We start from the raw sequence: 24,350 nt of genomic DNA, 5'->3' as shown, positions 1-24,350 counted from the left end.
GTAAATATTCCTTCGTCCTAGTGCACATCCTAACTTGCTGAATTCAGACTCAGTTTGTCTAAGGTTGCCCACTCCTTCTTTCTGAGCCACCTGTCCTTTCCTGTCAGTGCAGCAGACTGATGCACTCAAACTTTAGAATCGTATCTGATTCCTACCTATCACCCTGGTCCCTGTACGTCCAGTCAGATAGTAAAGCCCTTGAGGACACGGATGACATCCATACATGAAGGGGTACGTGCCTAAAAACGTTTTCTCTTCAAAGGGAAAATTGCATCTAAATCCCAAAATTTTACATTTCATTCCGGTTTACAACATAGTCAGCCATCGTTCACGAAGATCTTTACATCTTTAGCATCACCTTTTTCTCTCTGATGTAACTTAAATAAGCTCATTTCAATGGATGACTTATAATAACTTCAACGACTTCATATCACTTGCAAATATTAATTCCAGCAATCGTTTTTTCATGAAAACTCTACTTGTTCATGCTATTTAAAAGTATAAGTGCAACCTTCCAATAGAGCTGAACTCTAATGAAACTAAAAACCGCCAATTCCTCTGGAAAACTTAAAAGCCATCAGTCATCAAAATAAAACACACCACTTGTTCTAGCTGATCGAAAATGTCTGCTACTAAATTTTGGCTCTTTCAATTCAAAAAAAAAAAAAAAATACAACCCAAATGGAAAAATATGGAAACCTCAACTTAATAGGAGGCACAGATGTCTTCCAATAAAACCCTCACTTTCCATAATTTAAATGTAAAATAAATATACAGGTCACTTTATATTGGCTACCTTTACTAGGGTTTATGCCACAGCATGACATAAATATAAAACTATCTGTCTCTACAGCATACATTTCATCAGTAATTGTTTTATATTCAAGCAAATGATATATAATGTTGTTACAAGAATTTTGAAGACTATTATTTTACTTGAAGAGTAAAAATGAGTATCTTAAAAAATACTCATGACGAAACAACTACATTTCAGCTCAAAAAGTAAAGGTAAGAATAAATTTAAAAAAAAAAGAAATCTGGTATAGACAGAAACCTATCATACTGTAGAATTTAGAGGGAAAAATAAATAAAACAGGAGCTGGGCATCTTACCAGAGCCCAAGCACAAATGGAAAATTCTAACTCCATTAAAAATAACTTTAACTGCTGACAGGACATCTCATCTCTGGAGGGAAATTAGTTACATATTTCACTGAAACCCAGAATACTTATTTTCAAGAACACATTGACTTTTTTTCCCCCACAGTGCTTGAGGCTAATACTCATTTGAAGGCCTTCTTGAACTCTATTTCCTACTTAAATGGCCACATATTTTTATATTTTCTCTACTTGGGGGAATATAAACAAACTGTTTCTGATTCGGTTTGGTTGTTGCTTTTTAAGTTTTATTTTGTTTTGATCATTGACACCCCAGCAACTGGTCTCTAGATTTTCAATGTGCAGCACATATTTCCTTTGCTTGATATACACCTTGTTTTCATATGTGCCTCTGAATTTCATAAACTGCAGCTAGGCATAGCCATTGTAAAATAGTTGTACTTGAAAGTGACTGAACTTAAATGAGCCAAAAGCTGCATTAATGGCACTCCAAAAAAAAAGTATAAGATAAATAGATAGAATAAGGGAATATCTTCCAAATTAATACTGAAGTAACTTACAAATAATAGTTTCAGCATCTTTTCCATTCCAAGGTTGTGTTTCTCAGCCTGTTTTCCTCCCTACTTTGTACAGCACTGAGTTTGTGACACTATTTATTTCCATGACAACAGACACCAATCTCACAAACACAGGCTGATGATTTCTTTGTGAGAAAATAATAGTTAGACAATTATGGCTGAAGCAATCATACATTCACAAAGATATTTCTGGGCTACAAACAAAAGGAGCCTAGTTCACTAGACAAGCATTCCCATAGACTTTAATCAACTGTTTTAACACTCTCAGGACCTGGAAAGTTGGAACAAAATACTAGTAAAATTTCAGTAAATATCTTTGCAAGGTTTATCAATGTCCAGAAAAGAGTCTATAAAAGCACTTTTTGAAATACAAATGAAGCATTAACTAAAAAACATTCTTAAGTTATAATTAATGACATGACAACACTAAATCCAATGAGCACTGAGTAAATTCTCAATTACAGAAAACAATCCTCAAAAAATTATATTATCTGCCAGCGACACCCAAAGGCATTATATACAGGCAGTGGCATTGCAACATTCCTTATTAGTAACAAAGAAAATGAAATCCAAAGAAGGAAGAAAGGCACCTCAATCCAGAAGCCAAGACTGACAAGACAAACTGCTTCAACAGGCTTCAGTCTGTGTGATAAGAATATTCTTAAATATTAAGCTTATGCTCTTGTCAAACACATTGGTAAACTTTTTTTTCTCCCAAAAAAACGGGAGGGTTGAGTATTCTAGCTGCTGCATTACACCCAAGAATTTTGAGAATATGATGTCCTTATGACAAGTAAATTTTATCAGACCTATAACCCTTTAAAAATATTATTTAAATGGAATCTTAGCTTGGACAAATATTGGTTTGAAAAAAAAAAATGAAGCAATTGAATTGTATCCTGTGATACAATTAGCAGACTATCAAGTGGCCAAGCTGGTCTTAAGACCTGGTGTGCAACCAGATGAGCAAGCCACCAGCAGGCTATGTCGCCCCCTGGGGCCCTGGGAAAAAATAAATGGACTGGACTTGATAAGATACATAGAATCACCTGGGGTGCCAAAGAGTAGGCCATGCCCAAATCAATTAAATTGAAATATGTGGAGATATGCCTAAGCACTGATACTTCCTAAAAAAATCTTTTAAATCTCTATTATTCTCATTCCCCTACAATTCTTTATTCTTTTCTCATTTCTTTCTTTTTCCTTATGCTCCTCTCTAAGGCCATTATTTGTTAGATGTGCTTGGTCAGTACAGGAAGAAACCCTCACACTTGCTTTCACTCTGAAGACAGGTATGGGATGTCTGGGTGGCTCAATTGGTAAAGTGTTCAACTTTGGCCCAGGTCATGATCTCACAGTCCATGGGTTCAAGTCCTGTGTCAGGCTCTGTGCTGACAGCTCAGAGCCTGGAGCCTGCTTCGGATTCTGTGTCTCCCTCTCTATCTGCCCCTCCCCCGCTCACCCTCTGTCTCTTTCTCTCTATCTCATGGCTGACCCTCAGAGAACTGAGAAGTGTGTTGGATCTTCTCATCACATCCTTTCTCCCCCATAACACACGTGTGATGTTCACTGCTCTCTCCTCCCCTTCATCCTGTTTCAAAAGGAAGTGGCTCTCAACCCATGCTTCTTATTCAAGAGTTGATCACATTTTCTTGTGAATGAGGTTCAACTGAAGTGTTACCTAGCTAGGCATTTGCTTTGGTTTAAAATACGAATTGCACATTTTGTCCTTGACCTGAGGAACTTCAGACATCAATAACTACAGAAAGAGCATTTGGCTTGGTTTGGTTAGATTGGGTTTGGGAGTCTCTTTTTAGAAAACCTGGGAAGGAAAAGGAAAGGAAGAGGAATAAGAAAGGAAAGATGTCAGAAGACCAGCGTGTAGCCTTTCGGCAGGAGAGATTACTGTTTCTTAAAAGGGGAAGCTATAGAAACGATCCAGTGAACAGGAACCAATGCCAGTAGTCTTTTTGCTCCTTTGTCACTATGCTTCCCAGAACCTGGACCCACTTCCACTTTAGCAAAGGCTTCCTACCTCCTCGAGTCCCTCTTTTCGCTCTGCCTCAAGACTTATAAATGTTTGTTTTATGATGTTTTAGTTTGTTCAGGATTTCACATAAGCAATATTGTTCTCAATAATATTTAATTTCATGGTACCTGTTTTCTGCTGTTCTGGGGTATATGCCTATGCTTTGAATATTACTTTTATTTCTGGTAATAGAATTTCTGGCAATCGTTTCAAACAAGTCCTCTTCTATAATGATGGCATGCCTTTATCTTCATCCTTCTCAATAGTTTTCCCAGCTACCTTATCCTCCCCAGTACAGTAACAGTATATTTATAAGAAATAACATGCTTTTCTGTCATAAATTTAAACACACAAAATTTATCAGTTTTTGAGATTCTGATACTCAATATCTCTTCTCTGATTATCAAACATATTTAGATATACTCAAAAGTCATTTTTCTCATGCCTGCTCACATGCATCTCTGAGCTACCGTTGTGGGAAGTAATTTAGACAGGTGCATTTCTCATGATCTGAACATCCACAAGGGGTTGATTTCTGCTTTTTCCACATATGAAGCCAAAGAACTAATGCCTCATTTAAGTAACTTTCCTACGTTTCCTTAGCCCTTTTCCATTTGCTTTCTGAAAAGCAAATCATCATCCAATTCAAATATAATTATAACGCAAATTAGCCAATGATGATAACTGAAAAATTAATCATAATGAAATGAAACTGTATAAATTGTTCCAGTCAGCTTTCATTGAGTTTCACATACCACTTTCAAAAATAGAAATTAAATTGAAAATGTAATGTAAATCCTCTTCTAAATCAATTTGTCTTTTCCGTTAAAGCTCAGTTCAAAAGTCATCCAACTTTCCACAGCAGAATACAGAAAACCTGCTTCCGCGTTTATGTGGAAACATACTTGATTTACAGCCAATGAATTAGATCCACCACTCCAAAGGACAAAGTTCACTATTGATAAGCTAACAAGTACGTTAAGCAGTATGTAGTTCTTAAAAACCGCTTAACAAGTCACCCTTCAACCTCAAAGCCTGAAGATTTCTTCCATAACTGTTATGTCTCCAACATGATTTAGATATTTCTCTGATGAGCCATTAACGTGCAGGAAAGGAAATATGAATTGCTGCTTGGTAATTGTGCTAAAGTTCCCAGGAAACCTCAGAGTTGTTATACTCAGAACATATAATTTTTCAAATTATGAGATAGCAATAAATCTAGGGAAACATAGAGACCTTATTTAGTCTGTCTTGGAGAGGCCCCACGCTACTCAACATCATGCAGAGGAATCCCTATGATGTGCTAAAAACCTCATTGTAACAAAATGTCAGCTGAGTTAGCTTGGTTTGATGTACAGGAAGTTCTTCATGTCTAGGAAGTTGGCAGGTTGCTATAGCAACTGCAACAAAGGAAATGTTGAAAAGTCATCTTTTCCATAGCCAAAAAACAACACTCAGAAACAAAACGAACCATATTATTCCCAAACTGAAATTTTCATTCATTTGTGGTCAATCTTTGCATTAAAAATGGCCATTATTCATTTCAGGGTTTCTATGAACAGGTTTTCCTTTCTCTAAATACTAACAGTGACAATTAAAAGTTCCATCAGGATCTAAAGTACTTTTACATTACAACAGTGCTTTAGTAATTACATTAAATCTACTTTAACAACAACAATGGGGGGGGGGATCATGTAAATCAAACCCAAGAGTTTGTGCTCAGATTCCTCTGAAGTTTGGATCTGAAATAGTAATAAACACTGCCTTTGTGATTCTATTTCATACAGTCCTAGAGCAAACCATGAACTTCCCCAATGCCAATGCTAATAAATCTCTCTTCCAGGGACAGGGGAATTTTCTGATCATTGGCTACATTTCAACAAACTAGGAAATGGATTCAAGTTAGGGATGGTTGTAGACCATACTAAATATTTTTTTTAATATTTTTTGAATTGAATAGAATGCACTTCAGACAATCCATAAAATTTCAACCTACAGAATGCTCTTGCCGGCTGGACCATGCCTCTGGATGGAAGAAACATTCCTTCAAGGTCTGCTCTTACCACCTTCTCTCCCAAGAGAAAAACAGATTAGAAAAACAGCGGCCCTCAAAAGCAGTTGCCTGGCTCTGTTTCTGGCTTTCCACTCCCTGCATTTACCATCATATCCTATTCCTGTATATGGTATGTGGATTTGGCTAAGTTAATACAATAAAATGAAATGGAATAACCAGGGGCAAAAATCCACAATTTTAATTTAGTCACAACTATGCTTTCACATATTTGTCAAGTTTACCACACATAATGCAATGGGATAAATATGTTAATAAAATCAGGCTGGCAGCATTTTATATAATCCTTCATGTAGTAAAGAGCTTTGGTATAAATGGGAAAAAAAGGATTATTACAATTCAATTATCAGTTAACTATAGTTAATCATCTCACTTCCCTCCTTCTCAGGAAATTGAAAACAGTAATTTCTAAGATCTATTTTACTACTCATGTATCTCCCTTAGAGGTAATTTCTGATCAAATATGTGTGTTTGCGGGGGGGGGGGGGGGAGAGGGGGCACATGCATAGAAGTTAGTAGATTTTCTATACTACTTGTACAAAACTATAAAATTATAAACAATTTAGCTATACATTTGGCTTAGAAAAATCACAGCTTAATAGAATATGTTTGCTATTAAATTAAAATGTGTATTTTGTTTTCTAAAGATTGTTAATATATTATTAACAAAAATGCCCTAATTTTTAGCTTTAAGAGATTTGGACTGAGTATGAATATGGTTTGTTTTAAAGTAAGAAAATGCAGAAAAATATCAGAAGGTTAAAAGGTATAAGAAGTAAAACTATTAAATCATTTCCAAGATATTCCTTATGAGAAATTTTCACAAACATCAATAACCTACAATTATTCTGTAAAAAAACAGAAGCTCAAAAGTTTATCCTTAAAAAATCCTATAAACAACCTATGTTGAAAGCCTATGGGAAGCACATGAGAAAGAGAACTTCAAAAGGTCAAAACAAAAAAACAAACTTTTCAGAAATTCTGGACGTTGCTCCAGATAGAAAGATCACATGCTTTACTGATTGGATTATGTCTCTGTAATTAAGGCAAATTCCATTTCTAGTTCTTATTATTTTCAAAACTTTAGGGTAGCTAATCAATATCTCCAAAATACTTACAAAAGCTTTATTTTTAGATATCAATCTTAAAGTGAATATTATTTCTCCTCATGAATTTTATATACATATAGTATTTTACCGTTCACAAAGAGTTTCGCTTAGAGTCTCCCATTCGATCTCCACGATAAATCTGGGATGAAGGCCGAGCAATGATCATCCCCTCTTATAGATGGGAAAACTAAGACTCAAGGGGTTAAGGAAACATGTCAAGGTCACATGGCTAACTAGTCAAACCAGGACTCTTCTAGTAATCAGTATTGTACACACTGGTATTTAATCTTTCATTTAAATCCTCTTTTAAAAGTAGATTTCAGGCACTATTGGAATTAAACTCTTGGTCACCATTAGAGATAGGATTGATTAGAATATTTGTTTTTGTTTTAACTATTGACAGTCTTGAAGTTTTAATCAAAACTGTCTGTTGTGGGCCTTGTCCCTGTTAATTATAATATCTACAATCCTCCAAGCTCCCGGATCCACCAAATTAGACAGATATTTTACCTAAGGTCACTGTGACTTCACATCACAAAAGGTACTTCAGATTTGTTTTCTTCCTATAACTATTTTCAGTAAGTCATATAAAAGATGGTGATAACAAAAAGGAATCAATGCCTGATTTCCATTTAGGCTTCCAGCTATGGTACCGACTCATTATTGTAATCATCCACTGATATTTCTTTTTAATATCACAACATTCTTATTGTAGTTAGGCCAAATTTGTATTTTCTCCCTCTTACACAACTTACTTTGTAGTTGTGGTGAGTTAAATGTAAGCTGCCATTATATTTCAAAAGATTCTAAGAAATATGAAGCCCTCTGGCAATTAACTCTGCAGAACCAAGGACATAGCTCCAGTCTTGGTGGTGGTTCTTGCTAAGTACCGCATTAACTTCAAACTTCTAACACAGAGCTGAATTTTAGAGGTCATTCAGAAAACAAACAAAGCAAAAACCTGGATTCTCATATTTCTCAAGCTGAATGCTTTTATGCATGGTGAATGAAATGAGACTCAGAGTCAGAAAAGGGTTTCTGTCTGCTCGTGAGTGATGGAAGCAGTCACATTACCTTGGGCAACCCAAATCCTTTTCACCCACAGATGTTCCCCAAGGCCCTTTCCCACCCTGAATGTCACACACCTCTTCTCCACTCAACCAACCCATGGCATTAAGAACACATTTCTATGGCCTTATGATGCACTCAGCTTCCCGGTACACCTCTTCCTGATCACACGTGATTTTTTACAGTTGCTTGCATTCTATATCTCTGAATCACAGGCGGTTTCATAGTTACTTTTCAATCCAAATTCCTTTTAAGAGAAAGGATAACACATTTCTAGATTTTGTTCTCCGGAAACATTTTCAGCTTCCTAAACAAATCACCAACAAATTCAGGAATTTCTATAAAACATGACGGTAATTACCTTCAAGCGTTGCTCCTTCACCAAACAGGGCATCTCCAGCCCCGGATGCATACAGGGCTGTCACAGATAAGGCGTATTGTGTCCCTTCGTTTAATCCTCTCAGCACAGTTCTGTCTGTGTCTCCCGTCACAGTAACCTCTTGAGTTTCACCCCCTGCCGCTGGGGTGTATGTGATGAGATACTGTTTCACTTTCCCCGGTGCTCTAGTCCAAGACAATTTCATAGTTGATGTTGTGGGGTCAGAAACTCTTAAGTCTCTTGGGTTCCCTCTAACTTCATTAAAAAACAAAAACAACATCAAAACTCATTATTGAATAAAATGACTTGAAAAACATTTTGATGCTTTGCGTGTGGGGGTGCGTGTTGCGGGGGGGGGGGGGTGTCTGTGTTTGTGTGTGGGCGGCACGCGCACCACATCAAATTTATATCCTGAGTGGTATTACAGCAATCGTAACTCTTGATTGGCCAACAGAGCCTAAGCATTTCTAAACTGGGCCTTATTTGTCAGTAGAAACAAATCAAAAGGCATCCCATTCGTCTTCAGTGTTTACATAGGTTAATATCTTTCATGTTACTCTCTTTGATGTTAAAAACTACAATCTTTTTCCCTAAAAGTGGAACAAAGCCCTACAAATTGTAAATACGTTGATTAGTATCACAATGTAGGCTTTAACTCCTCCAAGAAATTCTCAATAAAAAGGATTTTATTGGTATCATGCTATGAACTTCTAAATGTAATAACCAGGAAATACACTGATGTGATAAAAATGATAAATGATCAAATGCTATCCTAGAAAAAGTCTTAAGGTAAGAAACAGCCCAAGTGAGGCCTTGCCTTGGGTAAAACTCAGGGGCTGTCCATCCCTTTGGAACTATGATGTTTGGCATTTCATGACTTTTCTGGTAGAGTGGTAATGTCATCTCTGAAGGGTCACAAGGCACCAATCCTATGACACTCTCCACTGGGCACACAACAGGTAACCACTTTCACTCCAAAAAACAGAAAGATGAAGAGCCACTGGATCTTTTTACAGTACCCAGCACAAAGGGCCCTAGATCCCCAACTAGAAAGAGAAAAAAGGAAGTGGTGACTTTCTGAAGGGCAGAGAGGAGGAAGAAATCAGATGGAAAGAGAAGGGGACTCCATAGGACAGGCTATTTAGCTGCTTACACTGGGAGGGAAGTGGTGACGCAGGCCATGCTGGGGTGGGTATTCCTTACGAGTGTCTGACTCAGATTCACTGCTTATCGGCAACATGACTCTGAGCTATTATTTAGTATCCTCAGCCTTGACTTCCTTATAAAAAGGGATAATAATACTAACAATTCCATTGACTCTATGCATGGATCAAATAAGAAAATATATGAAAAGCTCTTTGCACAGAACCTGACACAAACAAGTCCTCAACAACTGTTCATTGTTGCGAATATGTTGTTATTGCTATTATTTTAAATGTTAAAGAATAAAATGAAATAAATAAAATGAAATGAATAAATGAATAAAATGAAAATTATGAATGCCTTAATTTTTCTCAGTAAAACAAATATTTAACATTAATAATTTGCAGCAAATATCAGAATCTATCCTGGGGGCCTAACCATTTAGGTAAAAAACAGGTTATTATTTTAAAATCTTCCTGAAGAAGTAATATATAATCTGTTTCAATGGTGCAGAGCAGTTTGATTTTTAATCCCTAGTCATCCTTCAATTTATATCAGAATATGTAATCATGCTATTTTTAAAAGAATATGTAGATCATAAATAGTATTTGAGTTCTATCGACACAAGTAAATGTTGTCATAAGTCAGTCAAAAATTTGGGTAACTCCAGTCTAAAAGGACTACAGTCTAAAATACTCAGATAATCGAGATAAAGTAGTATCCTGTAGTGTCCTGATAGTTGCCTACAGCTTTCCCTGCAGTCAAGAGTTTGGTTGTTACCACACAGTTGGTATATTTCCTCTACCTTCTTCAGTGGCTGCATTTCCAGTCAGCGGAGACCCAGGTCCTGAGAAATATTCCGGAATTACAGATACTTCATATTTTGTGTCTGGAGTCAGGTTCTCGAGTGTTATCCTCCTCTGATTGGCAGGGGTGGTCACTTCTTTGCTCTCTCCGCCAGCAACTGGTTTATATATAATTCGGTACCTTAACACTCTCCCTGGAGCTTGAGTCCAGGTAATTTTGAAGCTGTCTGTAGTTTCGTCTGTCACCTTTAGGTTTCGAGGCGCTCCTTTTACTGAAATATTTTTTTTAAAAAGTTTATTTTACACAAAAAAATGCAAAACTAGCTTTTGATCAATAAATTATAGCATTCCTCTAAACAAATCCAAAAGCAGCATTTTATCAAACATCCTGGTTACAGCATTCATTTAGCCAGATATTAGCTAGGTGATGAAACAATAAATACTCAATATACAGAAAGAAAGTAAGTACTGTTAATTTTTTAATCAAATAAAGAGGTATATAATAGTAAACTTTTAAAATCATAAATATGTACTCTATTAAATAGTAAATTCATATTGACATAAAATTCAAAAATAAAAATAACTCATGTCTTCAAATATAAGTAGCCAACCCTTTTCCTCTAACTAGATTTTCTCAGAAACATAGGAAAATAATACCTAATACCCAGTTCTACCATATTTACCCACTTGAATGAACTGTCTTACCCAGCCAGTCCCACAGCTAACTTTTTTTATCTGCAGAGTCCTTTGACTTGGAGAATAATTAGACCATACATGTGTTAGACCAAACACACTGTAGACACTTAATGAATGCTACCTGGATCTAAATCTTGAGGTCAAATTGCAATGTGTGTAATGTCCATAGACTAACAGTCTTAAATAGATTTCCATTAAGCCTAAATGAGAACATCATTCAGCTTTATAGTTAGTAAACATGTTTAAATTATTTAAGGAGAAAATTGTTCATTTGGACCACACGTTCAGGGAAGATGGACTAAAGGTTATTGTCTTTTCAATCCACTGGAGTGAAAGCACAGTGCAAAACAACTGCATTTATCTCGCATATAATGAGAAGTTTACCTAAACAGCCAATACGTCAGTAGATCACTTCAGGGAGAAAAGAAGTGTATCCCTTAAGAAAAGCAATGGCAGTTGGCAGAGTTACAGCCATGATTCATTTTACATGGCAAGGAAAAAGACTAAATTAGCCAGAACAAATGAGACAGATAAACTGATGAGTTTGAATATAGTAGTTTCCCCCACCACTTATCTGCAATGGTGACATTCCAAGACTTCCCAGAGGATGTTTGAAACCACGAATAGTACTGAACCTTATATACGCTATGTTTTTCCTATAGAAGCATACCTATAGTGAAGTTTAATTTATAAATCAGGCACATTAAGAGATTAACAACAACTATAATAAAATAGAATAATTATAACAATATACTATAATAAAAGTTAAGTGAATGTGGTCTCTCCCTCTCTCAAAATATCTTATTGTGCTGTACTCACCCTTCCTGTGATAATGTGAGATGATGAAATGCCTACATGATGAGATGAAGTGAGGTGAATGATGTAGGCACTGGGATGTAGAATTAGACTACTATTGACCTTCTAACAATAGCCAGAAGGAAAATCATCTGCTTCTGGACTGTGGTTGACAGTGGGCAACTGAAACCACGGAAAGTGAAGCCACAGATTAAGGGGAACTACTGTACTAGTTTTGAAGCTGAATGTGTAATTTTGAGCTTCAGATTACCCAGAAGGAAAAAACACGACTACTTATAGGTTTACTGAAGTTGTTAAATGAGATAATCCATGGAAAAAAATTATCACAGTACCTGACACATAAGTTGGAGCTCAATAATTAGTAGCTTAACGAAGGTACTGAAATCAGAAACTTCCTTATTGACTAAAGAAAGTTTAAACTTCAGATTTCACTACAGACATTAGAATTAGAAATGTATTACCAAATTGTATCATTGGAGCCCAATGAGCAAAAACTAGAGCATATATGAATGTAGTTGGCTCTACTCAAATACCCTCTGGATTTAAATTTCTTCTTATCCATATTCCCATCCCCATCCCAAAATGCTGAAGGAAAAGGGCCAGGCTCATCAAGCAACAATATGGGCATTATAGAGAAATTATCAGAAAATCAGAAATATCTAAGTATGGATTTCAGGGTTACTCAACACAAAAAAATCACAAGAAAAGAAGTAAACTTTGGCCATTATTTTATTTGCTGGATTTCATATAGAAATTTCCCTAAACCATGCACAAAAAGAAAACATCAATCTTATTTGAAAAATCCTTCAGAGAAAAAAGATTCTCTAGCTTTTATCAGCAAGGTATGCCAACATGTGCCTTTCCTGTTAGCAAATACTTCTTTGTAACCATCTTAATTTCCTCATGTATCTGTTTATGCTTTTTTGCTCATCCCTAGTAAAAAATGGAGAACAACTGACATATCTTTTAATATTTGCGATATTTATCTTAAAGAGTAATTGCCTAGTCTTAGTCTTCTCATGGCCAGGTTCCTTGGTACCCTTTGAATATTCAATGTAGTGAAATGTATCAGAAAGTACTCAACTCTATCCAGTGAAGAGGATATACCTAAACAAACACTGCTTGAAACATTTGGTAAAATGTGTACACCCATGTTCTTAGCAGCATTATTTACAATAGCTAAAAGGTGGAAGCAACCCATGGGTGAGTGGACAATCAAAAAGTGGTATATACATACAATGGAATTTCTTTCAGCCATAAGAAGAAAGGATATTCTGACACAAGCTACAACATGAATGAACCTTGGGGACATTATGCTAAGTGAAATAAGCCAAACACAAAAGGTCAAATACTGTATGATTCCACCCCTATGAGGTAACTAGAGTAGTCAAATTCATAGAAACAGAAAAATAGAATGGTGGTTGTCAGGGGCAGTGGGGAGAGGAATGGAGAGTTATTTTTTAATGAATACAGAGTTTCAGTTTTGCAAGATAAAAAAAAGTTCTAGAGACACATGGTGGTAATAATAATATGAGTGTACTAACTGCCACCGAAATGTGCATTTAAAATGGTTAAAATGGTAATTTTATGTTATGTGTATTTTACCACAATTTTTACAAAGAAAAAACATTTGGTAATATATTTGCCATCACATCCATAGATAAAGCAAACAAAATTCATAAGTATTTGAACATAACACTGCTGAAACATGGGACAGAAAAATCTGGAAAAGTAGTATTTTGAGAGTTAATTCCATAATTATTAATAGTTCTCTGTATCTCTACCTCAAATTCATCAAAATAAATCTAGGGATTTTTTTACATGAATTTTTTTTCCACTTTCTAAAAGGGTGTATGAATAGCTGTACTTTATAGAGGCTGAATCTTACAAAGACATTCACCATTCTAAACTATAGTTGCAGATGATTATTTCAAACTGTAACCTGGTTCTACAATAAATTGCTAGTTTTTGGAAAACAGGGTCAGAAACCCCATCTCACCTTCCGCAGTGGTCTCTTCTCCAGCTAAGGGAATGCTGAAGCCATCCTCATACTCTGCAGTTACGTTGACTAAGTACAGAGTCTCTGGCTTCAAGTTGTTGAGAATGACACTGGTGCTCGATGCTGGCTCCACCACTGTGACCTCATCATCCCCGGTAGCTTCCTTGTAGGTGATGTGGTATGAAAAAACATTTTCTCCAGCGGGAGACCAGTTCGTTTTGAAACTGTAAGAAGTCACCTCAGAAAAACTAAGATCCTTTGGAGGTACATAAGCTATTAAAAAAAAAAAGAAAAAAAAAAGGCCAGAGTTTGAAATTTTTAAATCTATAAAGCTAAATTGGAACTAATGATTATTTTTCCGAAAGGGCTTGTATTCATTGGAAGAATAGTCATTGAGACAAATACATTGAGTAAATATGCCACACATGACCATTGAGAGAGGGCCTCTCACTTACAGCCCTACAAGAAGATCCTGATCATTTGTCTCGACCATTCATAATACTAAGTTACACTGTTTAAAGGACTAATTAAAATTGAACTTGGGGGCACCAGGGTGGCTCAGTCATTTAAGTGACCGATTCTTGATTTCAGCTCAGGTCATGGTGTCACAGTTCATGGGATCAAGCCCCACATCAGGCTCTGTGCTGACAGCTTGGAGCCTGCATGAGATTGTCTCTCCCCTTCTCTCTCTCTGCCCCTCCTGCACTCACGTGTGCACTCTCTCTCTCTCTCTCAAAATAACTAAACTTTAAAAATAAAAAATAAAAATACATAAATGAATAAAATTGAATTTGAATTGAGTTTCTAAACACAAAGCAGTAATGGAATGGTCCTGCCCACAACTGGAATAGTTAAACAGTAACAAACCTAAAATGAACCATCAGTATTTTCCCATTCATCCTCGGCAATAGGATATTAACTTCTGGTGATAGACAAATATTTTAAGATTATAATTAAGGGACTTTTCCTAACAAAAGAGTATTCATTAAACTGAGTCATAGGAAGAGCCAACATTTAAGGCACACTGCTGTTCTCAGGGAACAAACAATCGAATTGGAAAGAAGGAGAGTGTGACGTTATTAACAAAACAGAGCAGTACCTATGAACACCAAATGACCGGAAGTGATACTAAGTGTTCCAGCACCAGAGCAGTTAAGGAAGCCTTGATGAAAGAGATGGGACTTTTAACTGAATGTTCAAAAACAGAATTTGAACAAATGAAGAAAAGAGGGTAGGGAATTCCTGCTTGAGGAATAACGCCTAAAAGTGTAAGGGAAAGGGAATGCGAAAGAAGAATTCAAACATCCAGGACTCTGTTCTAGTCACCTTTGATTCAAAAGACTTGGTTCACCATCTAGCACATAGTAGACACTCAACTAGTGGTTGTTGAATTGAATATGGCAAATAAGTGTGATAAAGCTGGTAACCAGCCATGCTTAAGGATCTAGGATCGAAAATATCTCGTGACTCATGGTAAACAGCTTTTTCATCAATAAATACATGATCCATACGCAAAATAAAGTCCTATCTCAGAGCTAAATAAACTAAGCTCAAAAGATTTCTATAAGGCAGCAAAATTCCTTTTTCTAGCTCATGAAAAAAACAATCCACAATTATATATCCTCAATTTTATAACCAAATGCTTTGTTCATGAACAGATAACCTCGACTCTACAAAGTCTACTAACCTTTTTTCTTTATAGCTGCCAACTCTTGCTCAATTCTTAGGCAAATAGACTGTGTGAGTTCAAAAGATATTCTCTGAAAAGCATCAAAATCTTCCACTGTGAACACGTGGGTCTCAGCAGGAGGAGAGGCAATAGCTTCTAATTCTGAGCGAACAGCATCCTTCACACCAACTGCAAAGATTTCCACATCGGAATTCCTTAGTTTTATAGCAGGATCTCTGAAAGCATCTGAAGATTTCCCATCAGTGATAAGAATCATGACCTTTGGTACGTTGCCTCTTGAACCCTTGCTAGGCACAAATATTTTCTCTCTGACATAAGTCATTGCTTTCCCAGTGTTTGTAGATCCTCCTCTGTAGGGGAAGGTGTTTATTGCTTCGATTATATCTTCAACTTTGTTGAATTTTTTCAAAGTGAACTCAGTATGAGGATCCCGGCTGTACTGGACAAGACTTATCTGTACCCTATTTGGTGAAATCTCGAAACTTTTTACAAGAACTTCCAGAAAGGCTCTAACTTTAACAAAGTTTGCAATCCCAATGCTATAAGAACCATCAACCAAAAACACAATATCGGCTTTTATATCCACACCACGTGAGCATTCTGTAAGAAGAAAGAAAGTCCATTAAAGTTCAACAAATACAAATCAGTCATTAAAATATAGATATCTGGTTTTCTCAGTATGCACGCTTATTTAAAAGAAAACTATTGCAGGGTGCCTGGGTGGCTCAGTCGGTTGAGCATCCAACTTCCACCCAGGTCATGATCTCATGGTTCATGAGTTCAAGCCCCACGTCAGGCTCTGTGCTGACAGCTCAGAAACTGGAGCCTGCTTCAAATTCTGTGCCTCCTTCTCCCTCTGCCCCAACCCACTTGCTTTCTGTCTTTGTCTCTCTCAAAAATAAATAAACATTAAAAAAATTTTTTTAATTTTTTAAAGAAAACTATTGTAAATATTTTGTTTAAAACTAAACCCGATGCAGGAAGGCATACTGTCAAATGAACCATCACCTATTCCAAACTCAATGATATGCCCATGAACTTACCCACTTGAACTTTCATGGGCTGAGTCTTCTCCATTATTGAAACGGGTTCACTGGATGTCAGTCCCTTCATGGCAGAAACACTGATCTGGTATTCTGTGTCTGCTGAAAGGTCACGAACACTGAGTGCGGTGGTCTGAGGCCCCACACTCAGTGCGTGCTGTCGGCTTCCGACGGTCATTGGTGTAAGGAGGACTTTATAGCCAGTCACTGGGCTAGGAGATGGACTCCAAGTTAGTTTAATGTATTTTGATGACACTTCCGTGGCAATCAAATTTGAAGGAGGTTCAATAACTAAAAAGTAACAAGTAGAACAGTGATTAAAAACAGTGAAATGCAACCCATAGGTTTGAACATTTGAGCCTCCCAAGTCAAATTAATCATGAAGGCATCAAGAAGAGTTGCCCAATCCCAAGTCTTCACTTTCACCTGTACACATCCAAACCAAAAAAGACTCAGTGCCTGATTTTTAATCAGGGAACTGAGAAAATTAAGGGGAAAGAAAGTCATTGGAAGAAATCAGTAAAAAGATGTCTGATGCCTAATTCTTCTCCGGGACCAAGGTTTCCATTCTAATTTTGGTATTTTACTCATCATCTTTATTCTTAGGTACCAAAGTGGGCACTCAATAAATATTTGCTCAACCAATGACTTGCTCAATTCTTTTTCTGTTTTCATGATATTATAAAGATTAAAATGTAATCTTTAAAAGATACTTTATAATATGCAAAGAAAGATAAAGGACTCAGCAGTTCTTAAATGACAGTTCTTATAATCTTAGACAATTTTATTCCCACTTGTTTCAAGCTAAGAAAAAATGTTCAACTCTATTCATAATGCCACCAGGAGTGACACATTTTACAACATGTATATCGACAAAGAAATATCAATCATCTAAAACATTTCTATCCTTATACAGTCATGTATGTAACAGACAACAAAGTATTTGAAGACATTTCACATCAAATTTTCACACTTTTACATTTGTCAGTGTAATCAACTTCCCAGAATGTACAGTTCCAATTTTTTTTTATTTTTTTATATATATGAAATTTATTGACAAATTGGTTTCCATACAACACCCAGTGCTCATCCCAAAAGGTGCCCTCCTCAATACCCATCACCCACCCTCCCCTCCCTCCCACCCCCCATCAACCCTCAGTTTGTTCTCAGTTTTTAACAGTCTCTTGTGCTTTGGCTCTCTCCCACTTTAACGTCTTTTTTTTTTTTTTCCTTCCCCTCCCCCATGGGTTCCAATTTTTATTTTAATCTCAGCCTGCAAGAAATGGATGATAAAACAGGCACCAGTTTACTCGTGGCCTCCTCAAAAAGGCAATCATATCTCCATATGTATACATATGTATAAAAATGATGTCTAAAAAGTGAGTAGTGGGGGGTATGGAGAAGCAACAGATGTGCCATCTGGATGTTTGGCCAAAACTTTTGAGTGATGCACAGACAGAATAGGGAAAAGAAGTCACAGGCTAAGCCAGCAAGAGTGAGAGGCCCTGAAGAACAGTGTGAACACCTGGAATACAGCCCCGCACATCATACAAGCAGAGTTCAAACAGTGGCAGGACAGAAATTTGGTCTACCCTCACACGTGCAGTGTGGACAGTGTACGACAGGTAAGAAATAGAGTATTTAAGAGGTGCATGGGTGGCTCAGACAGTTAAGCGTCAGACTTTGGCTCAGGTCAAAGTGTGTGAGTTCTAGCCCCACATGGAGCTCACTGCTGTCAGCCTGTCAGCACAGAAGCCTCTTCAGATCCTCTGTTCTCCTCTCTCTGCCCCTCCCCATCTTTTGCTCTCCCAAAAATAAATAACAGATATTTCAAAAAATAGAGTATTGAAAAGACTACATAAAGAGAGGCTAATCAGGGAAAAGTGGGGTGAGGGGATTGATTTTGTAATAGCACAGATCAAAAGAATCAGACATTAGGCAGTAAAACGAAGAAGATTTGGAGCCCATGAAGTAATGAGAAGGGGTTCTGAAATAGAATTGGGGCCAGTGAACATTGCCAAAACACTTGGGGTTTGGAGATTAAAGAGTTTACATGACTGAAGATGTAGCTATTCTAAACTTATCTTTAATCACTTGTCAATTGTCAAGCTAAGAGGACAACAATCATGGAAATTGTGACTTTCTAATGCCCAAAAGGATGTTTATGAAATGTCTTCTGAAATGTCTTTTCCTTCTCCCATGTATTTAGAAACAATAACTGATAAAAATGGAAAATTTTTCCAGATGTGGAAGGATCAAACTGACTGATCTTTGATATATTCTTAAAAGTTTTGAAAACATGCAGAGAATGATGATAGAAAACCCTTTTTTTCACCACTTAACATGAACATTTAACAGTGTTCTTATTAGTTGATGTTGCCAAATGCTAAGATACATGTCTTCCCAGCCTGCCAATGTTTAAATCAGAGTTTAAGACAATGAAAGCAAGTACCTGAATAGCATAATTATGGGCAGACGCTCAACATGCACAAAATGGTCTTAGACAAAAAGAGCAAGTCAAACTTGTTCAAATAAGATTTTTTAAGAACTTGATAATGATATAAATATTTTTATTTAATGCTCCACTGGGGGAGGGGGACCAATACAAATAATATCAAGAAGTTGAGTTACTGAAAAACCATACACATGGAGTATACAACTGGAGAATCACTAGAAGATATGTTTGAGTAAAAATGTCTACCTTTAGAATTCCTATAAAGCTACAAACGCCATCAAATAATGGAAAAGGCTAACACATGGGAACAGTGAACAATTCACTCACCTTCCTCTCCACTAACCAATTCACCAAGCTGTTCATCAACACCTGAGCACACCTGAGAGATGATCTCATTCTGAATATCCACAATTGCATCAAAGTTGGCCACGTTGAAAACATGGTTTAATGAAGGCGTGGAGGCGATTTGTTTGAGTTCTTTTGCATCTGCAGCTTTAATGCCTTAAAAACAAAAGGACAAGGATATATTGAAAAGAAAAATGTGAATTCGGGGAGTTCTTTGCTTTCTCAGTCCTTCACAAGTAAAGACATTTTTAAATCCTTATTTAGTCATAAACCAGAATTGGTTTGCTTCATAACGAATGTGCAACTGTTCAAATGACAAAGGCATTTTATAATTTCACATAAAGTGGCCAGCCAAAGAGGAAAATGAATGGTTAGTGAAACAGAGTGGGCTCTCATCCCAATCATGCCATCATTTGTCCCTGCCATCTGTAAAGATAATACTTTCTTCTTCCAGAGTCCTGAATGAGCTGGAACCCTCTGAATTCCACAAGTATTACATAATATAGGAAACACATAAAAAAAAAAAGAAACACTTAATGATAATACAAGGAGGATCTTTATTAGAATCAGTGGCCCAGCGTTCTTTGAAAAACAGAGGGCTGGCAAAAATATATATATGTATATATGAATACCACCTCACAATGCATAGGCTGAGGGAGTTCTAGGAGAGAAATACATAAGCAGAATTTTTACCGAAAGATAACCTGGCTTAACACTACACTATAAAATGCAGTGAACACTTGTAATAGCATCCTTCCTTCAGGAATCAACCTTTCCTCTTCCTAAGCAGGCAGTATTGAAGTAGTTCTAAAGTGAAAATAATCAGCCAAACGTGACCTACCCAAAGAGAAAACTTCAACCCCAATACTCCGAAGCTCTCTTGCTGGAATTTCCACTTCATCCTGGGACTTGCCATCCGTAATAATAATTGCCACTTTAGGAAAGCCAACTCTCGCTCCAGCAGATTCCGTGAAAGTATTTTTAATTAAGTAATCAATGGCATCCCCTGAAGCGAAAAAGAAACATATTTGTTCCCTTCTTACTACACAATTTTGCCAAGGTCAAAAACTATGTGGTTAACTTCAAACTTATTTAAGCTATGATAACTGTGTGATGCTTAATTTCTTTCCCAAACAGGTGTTCCACTTATTTTCAAACAATAATGAACTTTGTAAAACATACCTGTCATTGTGTTGCCACCTTTGTATGGAATTTTTTTAATTGCAGCAAGAAGCTCATCCCTTTGGTAGTATTGACTTAAGTTAAATTCAGTCCTGGTATCAGAGCTGTACTGAACAACTCCAACCCTTGTCTTCTCTTCTCCGATGTCAAAAGCGGACACAAGAGCAGCAATAAAGTCTAAAATGTACTTAAAATTATTTCTTCCCACACTCCATGAGCCATCCACGAGGAACACCAGATCAGTCCAGGCACTGACAGAGCATTCTGAAATGCATTGGATATATTTTTAATTGATGTATTATTAACTTGCTTCATAGTCAAAGACTACAAGCTAACATTGAAAAACTGTTGTCTCCTTAAATCATTTTGTTGATCAGAATGAATTCACATTGTTCTTCACCCACAACCGACATGCACAAAAGAATAAACTGTTTTAATTGCGTATACAGAAGCATTTTCAGTGCTTTCAATTAACACGCATTTATGAAACTACATGGCTCTAAATTACTATATAAGACATCGTGCAAGAAAAGATAAATAGAAAAATGATCTACTCTCCAAGAGCATGTGACGGAAGTATTTATGCTATCAACTTATCTATTTTTATAAATGATATCCTTCCTCTTTTCTCCAAGTAAAAATTACACAAAACATCTGGGAGACATACAAAACGAGTGTAAGCAGTGTCTTCATTCCTTGGTATTTAGCAATAAATACAAAACAACTGCTGTCCAATTCAAACAGATGCAGTTAAGTTGAAGAAAAGAGAAAAACTTTTAAAATTCTTCTGCATTTTATAATGTAATTGTCTGAAGTTTGCAGTGGGTTCGTCTAGAGGGTTAACAGAGTCTAACACAAGTCAAAACAAGCATAAATATGATGCAAGGTAGTCAAAATATCTTATTGTCTTAATTTTCCGTGCATCTAAATTGGAAGCCTAAAACCTACTTTTACAAAACAAAGAGTAGAAAAACACATTTCAATTCAGAAGTAAAAATTCACATTACATCCTTAAATTACTGAAATGCAATGATTGGCTTTTATAACTAAACATCCTATCTTTCTTTTCTTTGTGGTCAGAAGGGAAACAAACTGATTCTTATGAAAATCTGTATTTTTAAGGCAACACTAAGTGAATTTTCTGAAGATGTTTTCATCCTTGCAGTCAGTTGGTGGATAATAAAAGAAATATTTGGCTAGGAAGAGAAGGAAAGGGTCCTGGAAAATTTTGCAAGCTAAATACAAGTTGCATGCCTAAATAATTTTTGCACACCATTTAATGGGCCCATTTAAGTCTACTGAATAGTCAATATTTGGTATAATGCTTTGATTTAGAATAAATATTGATGGCTCGGAGAAAATATTAGCATTATAACTACATACTACAAACTTCACTTCGGATTATTAGGCATCAGAAGGAATGATAAACAATTATTTGTAGGGAAAAATTACAGATAAAGGGGACTTTGTATCCATAATCCTTTTATTATCATCCTGGGTCATAAATCCATCTTTTATAAGGTGGTAAATTAGGAGTCCAAGAAACTCCTTAAAGGTCCACCTCAGTAAGTCAAAGCAATAGAAGACAAAGGAAGCTAGGAACTGCAAAAACAAGACTAAATAAAATTCCTTTTGTTTGATTACAAACGCACCAAGGATCACTGTGTACCTTATTTTGTTTGGGGTTGGGCTCCTAATTGTATATTATAAAGAAAATTGTAAACAATGTTTTTCATGCCTTTTTCTTCTCTAACTTGCCTCCTGCATTCTTTGTGGGGGCGAATAATAATAGAGCTAGTAGTGAAAGAATGTATCAGAATGACCTGGGAAGTTGTTTCAAACTGCTTAAGACTCCATTCCAATTTCTCACCCCACTGATTCCCAGACACCACCTCCCCAACATCATCTCTGGAAAATGTGTAATTATTCTTTAGATATGTCAAGACCCACATGTTACCAAAGATGTTGTGCACAGACACTGGAAATAGCTACACTGCCATCAATTAAAGTCATCTAAATGCCCTAGAGATGAACATAACATATACATAGATTGAGAAGTATATTTTCATGGCAACTGAATTTCTTCAAACACAGTGAAGCCATCTCTCTTGTGTTCCAGCCTTATATTTCTCCTATATCCCTATTTCAATCAGTTTCTCTTTGAGAAATGAGTTAAGTTCAGTGATGAGCTTTGTTTTTCACCTACTGCCAAAATCCTGCAAAAAAAAAAAAAAGTGGACACGCACCAGTTCAAAACACTCCCAGTAAAGTGAATATTTAGTAACTAGAATGAAAAATTGACTAGAAACCCAGAATGTGAGGTAATATAACTAGTCATATATTACTATTATGTTGTCTGTATTTGTTCTAGATAACACCAATAGAAATTAACACAGGAATAAAATCAAACTATGTATATAATTTGGAACATCTCCTTTATATTACAGTATGACTTCTATAAATCCAAGCAAAAACATTAAGGGAAATACTTACTTTGTATCTCTGGTTTTCCAGGTTTCTTCTCCCCTGGTTTTGTTGGGCCACCTGTTTGAACTGAATCAAAACCTGATTATTACAAAAAGAAATGAACCCCTACAAATAGTTCTTTTAAAAAATAAATATGTTGTTTTCTACCACTGTCTTTCAATGTTTATTTATTTATTTTTGAGAAAAAGAGATAGTGGAGGAGGGGCAGAGAGAGAGAGAGAGAGAGAGAGAATCCCAAGCTGACTCCACACTGTCAGCACAGAGCCTGAGAGAGGGTTCAATCTCATCAACTGAGAGAGATCATGACCTGAGCAGAAATCAAGAGTGGGACACGCAGCCGACTGAGCCACCCACACGCCCCTACACCGCTGTCTCTCAAATGTACGGTCCATGCCCAGCTGCTCAAAGAATACTGCCAAATAAGCAATGCCTTGCAAATAAACTATTTTTAGTGATATTTTAGATGTACTTCAAAAAGACATTAACATTGTTGCCTGGCAAAGTTTAATGTTTTTAACAGTTTTCATTCATAACACTCCTGCTGCTTCCAGAGACCAGGGTTATAAACCAGGAATGGATTATTAACATCCACTAATGACTAAGATCATAGAAAGAACTGCTAATACTGATACAAAGTAACTCTGCATAACAGATTAAATCTGAAAGTGGGAGAAGTCTTCTGCATAATAAAAAAGGATAGAAGTACTTTATATGTGTGCTTACTTGTTAATTGTCCTATAACTGGTACACTCTCTTCTACTTCATCATATGAAGTGATTGTCACCACATACTCTATTTCAGGTATAAGGTCTTTTAATAAAGTTTCAGTGGTACTAGCTGCAAGGGTAAATTCTTTACTAGGCCCATCTGGAAATATAGAAAGGAAAATATGAATGCAATAAAATATCTTTCACATATAACATGACACAATATAATATAATTCCCAGATACATTCAAAATCTAAAAAATTAAATATATATGCATTTTTTTTTTCAGAACACCCACACATCATCTTCTTCTGTCTTCTAAAACCAGAACTTTGAAATGTAATAAATGGGCTGGCATTGACCTTACTTATTATAATCATATTCAATATTTGTTTGAGGACTCAAGGATTCCTCTGGAATAAAGATATACCAGAATATCAAGCCAAACCCCCCCCATTGTTTTTTAGGGCTAATGGCAGATAACAAAATTATTTCATAAATGAGACAAAAAAATTAATTTTAATTTTAAATTATGTGTTGGAGGAGAATGAAGAAAGGCAAGTAGGGGATGAAAATCAACTCAAAGACGACATTATAGGTTAAAATTAAACTGTAGTAGGAAGCAGTCT

At 36.2% G+C, this 24,350-nt stretch overlaps 1 protein-coding gene across 1 annotated transcript in view; it reads right to left on the bottom strand.

Annotated features, from left to right (window-relative positions):
• The window catches only part of COL12A1 (collagen type XII alpha 1 chain), a 112,944-nt gene that overhangs the window by 79,776 nt on the left and 8,818 nt on the right, over nucleotides 1–24,350 (bottom strand). The window contains exons 3-12 of the mRNA XM_047102604.1: nucleotides 23,738–23,881; nucleotides 23,021–23,080; nucleotides 20,528–20,791; nucleotides 20,187–20,351; nucleotides 19,328–19,501; nucleotides 16,546–16,836; nucleotides 15,500–16,102; nucleotides 13,813–14,085; nucleotides 10,301–10,573; nucleotides 8,335–8,607 (exon numbers count right to left, since the gene is read on the bottom strand). Coding sequence (XP_046958560.1) covers nucleotides 8,335–8,607; nucleotides 10,301–10,573; nucleotides 13,813–14,085; nucleotides 15,500–16,102; nucleotides 16,546–16,836; nucleotides 19,328–19,501; nucleotides 20,187–20,351; nucleotides 20,528–20,791; nucleotides 23,021–23,080; nucleotides 23,738–23,881 — 2,520 coding nt within the window. The remainder of the gene's footprint in view (nucleotides 1–8,334; nucleotides 8,608–10,300; nucleotides 10,574–13,812; nucleotides 14,086–15,499; nucleotides 16,103–16,545; nucleotides 16,837–19,327; nucleotides 19,502–20,186; nucleotides 20,352–20,527; nucleotides 20,792–23,020; nucleotides 23,081–23,737; nucleotides 23,882–24,350) is intronic.

This window comes from Lynx rufus, unplaced genomic scaffold (genome assembly GCF_022079265.1).
Source record: "Lynx rufus isolate CCGP_SWC_20201006 ecotype Redwood Valley unplaced genomic scaffold, mLynRuf1.p SCAF_6, whole genome shotgun sequence".
Lineage (NCBI taxonomy): Eukaryota > Metazoa > Chordata > Mammalia > Carnivora > Felidae > Lynx > Lynx rufus.
This window is presented reverse-complemented; position numbering and strand designations above follow the sequence as displayed.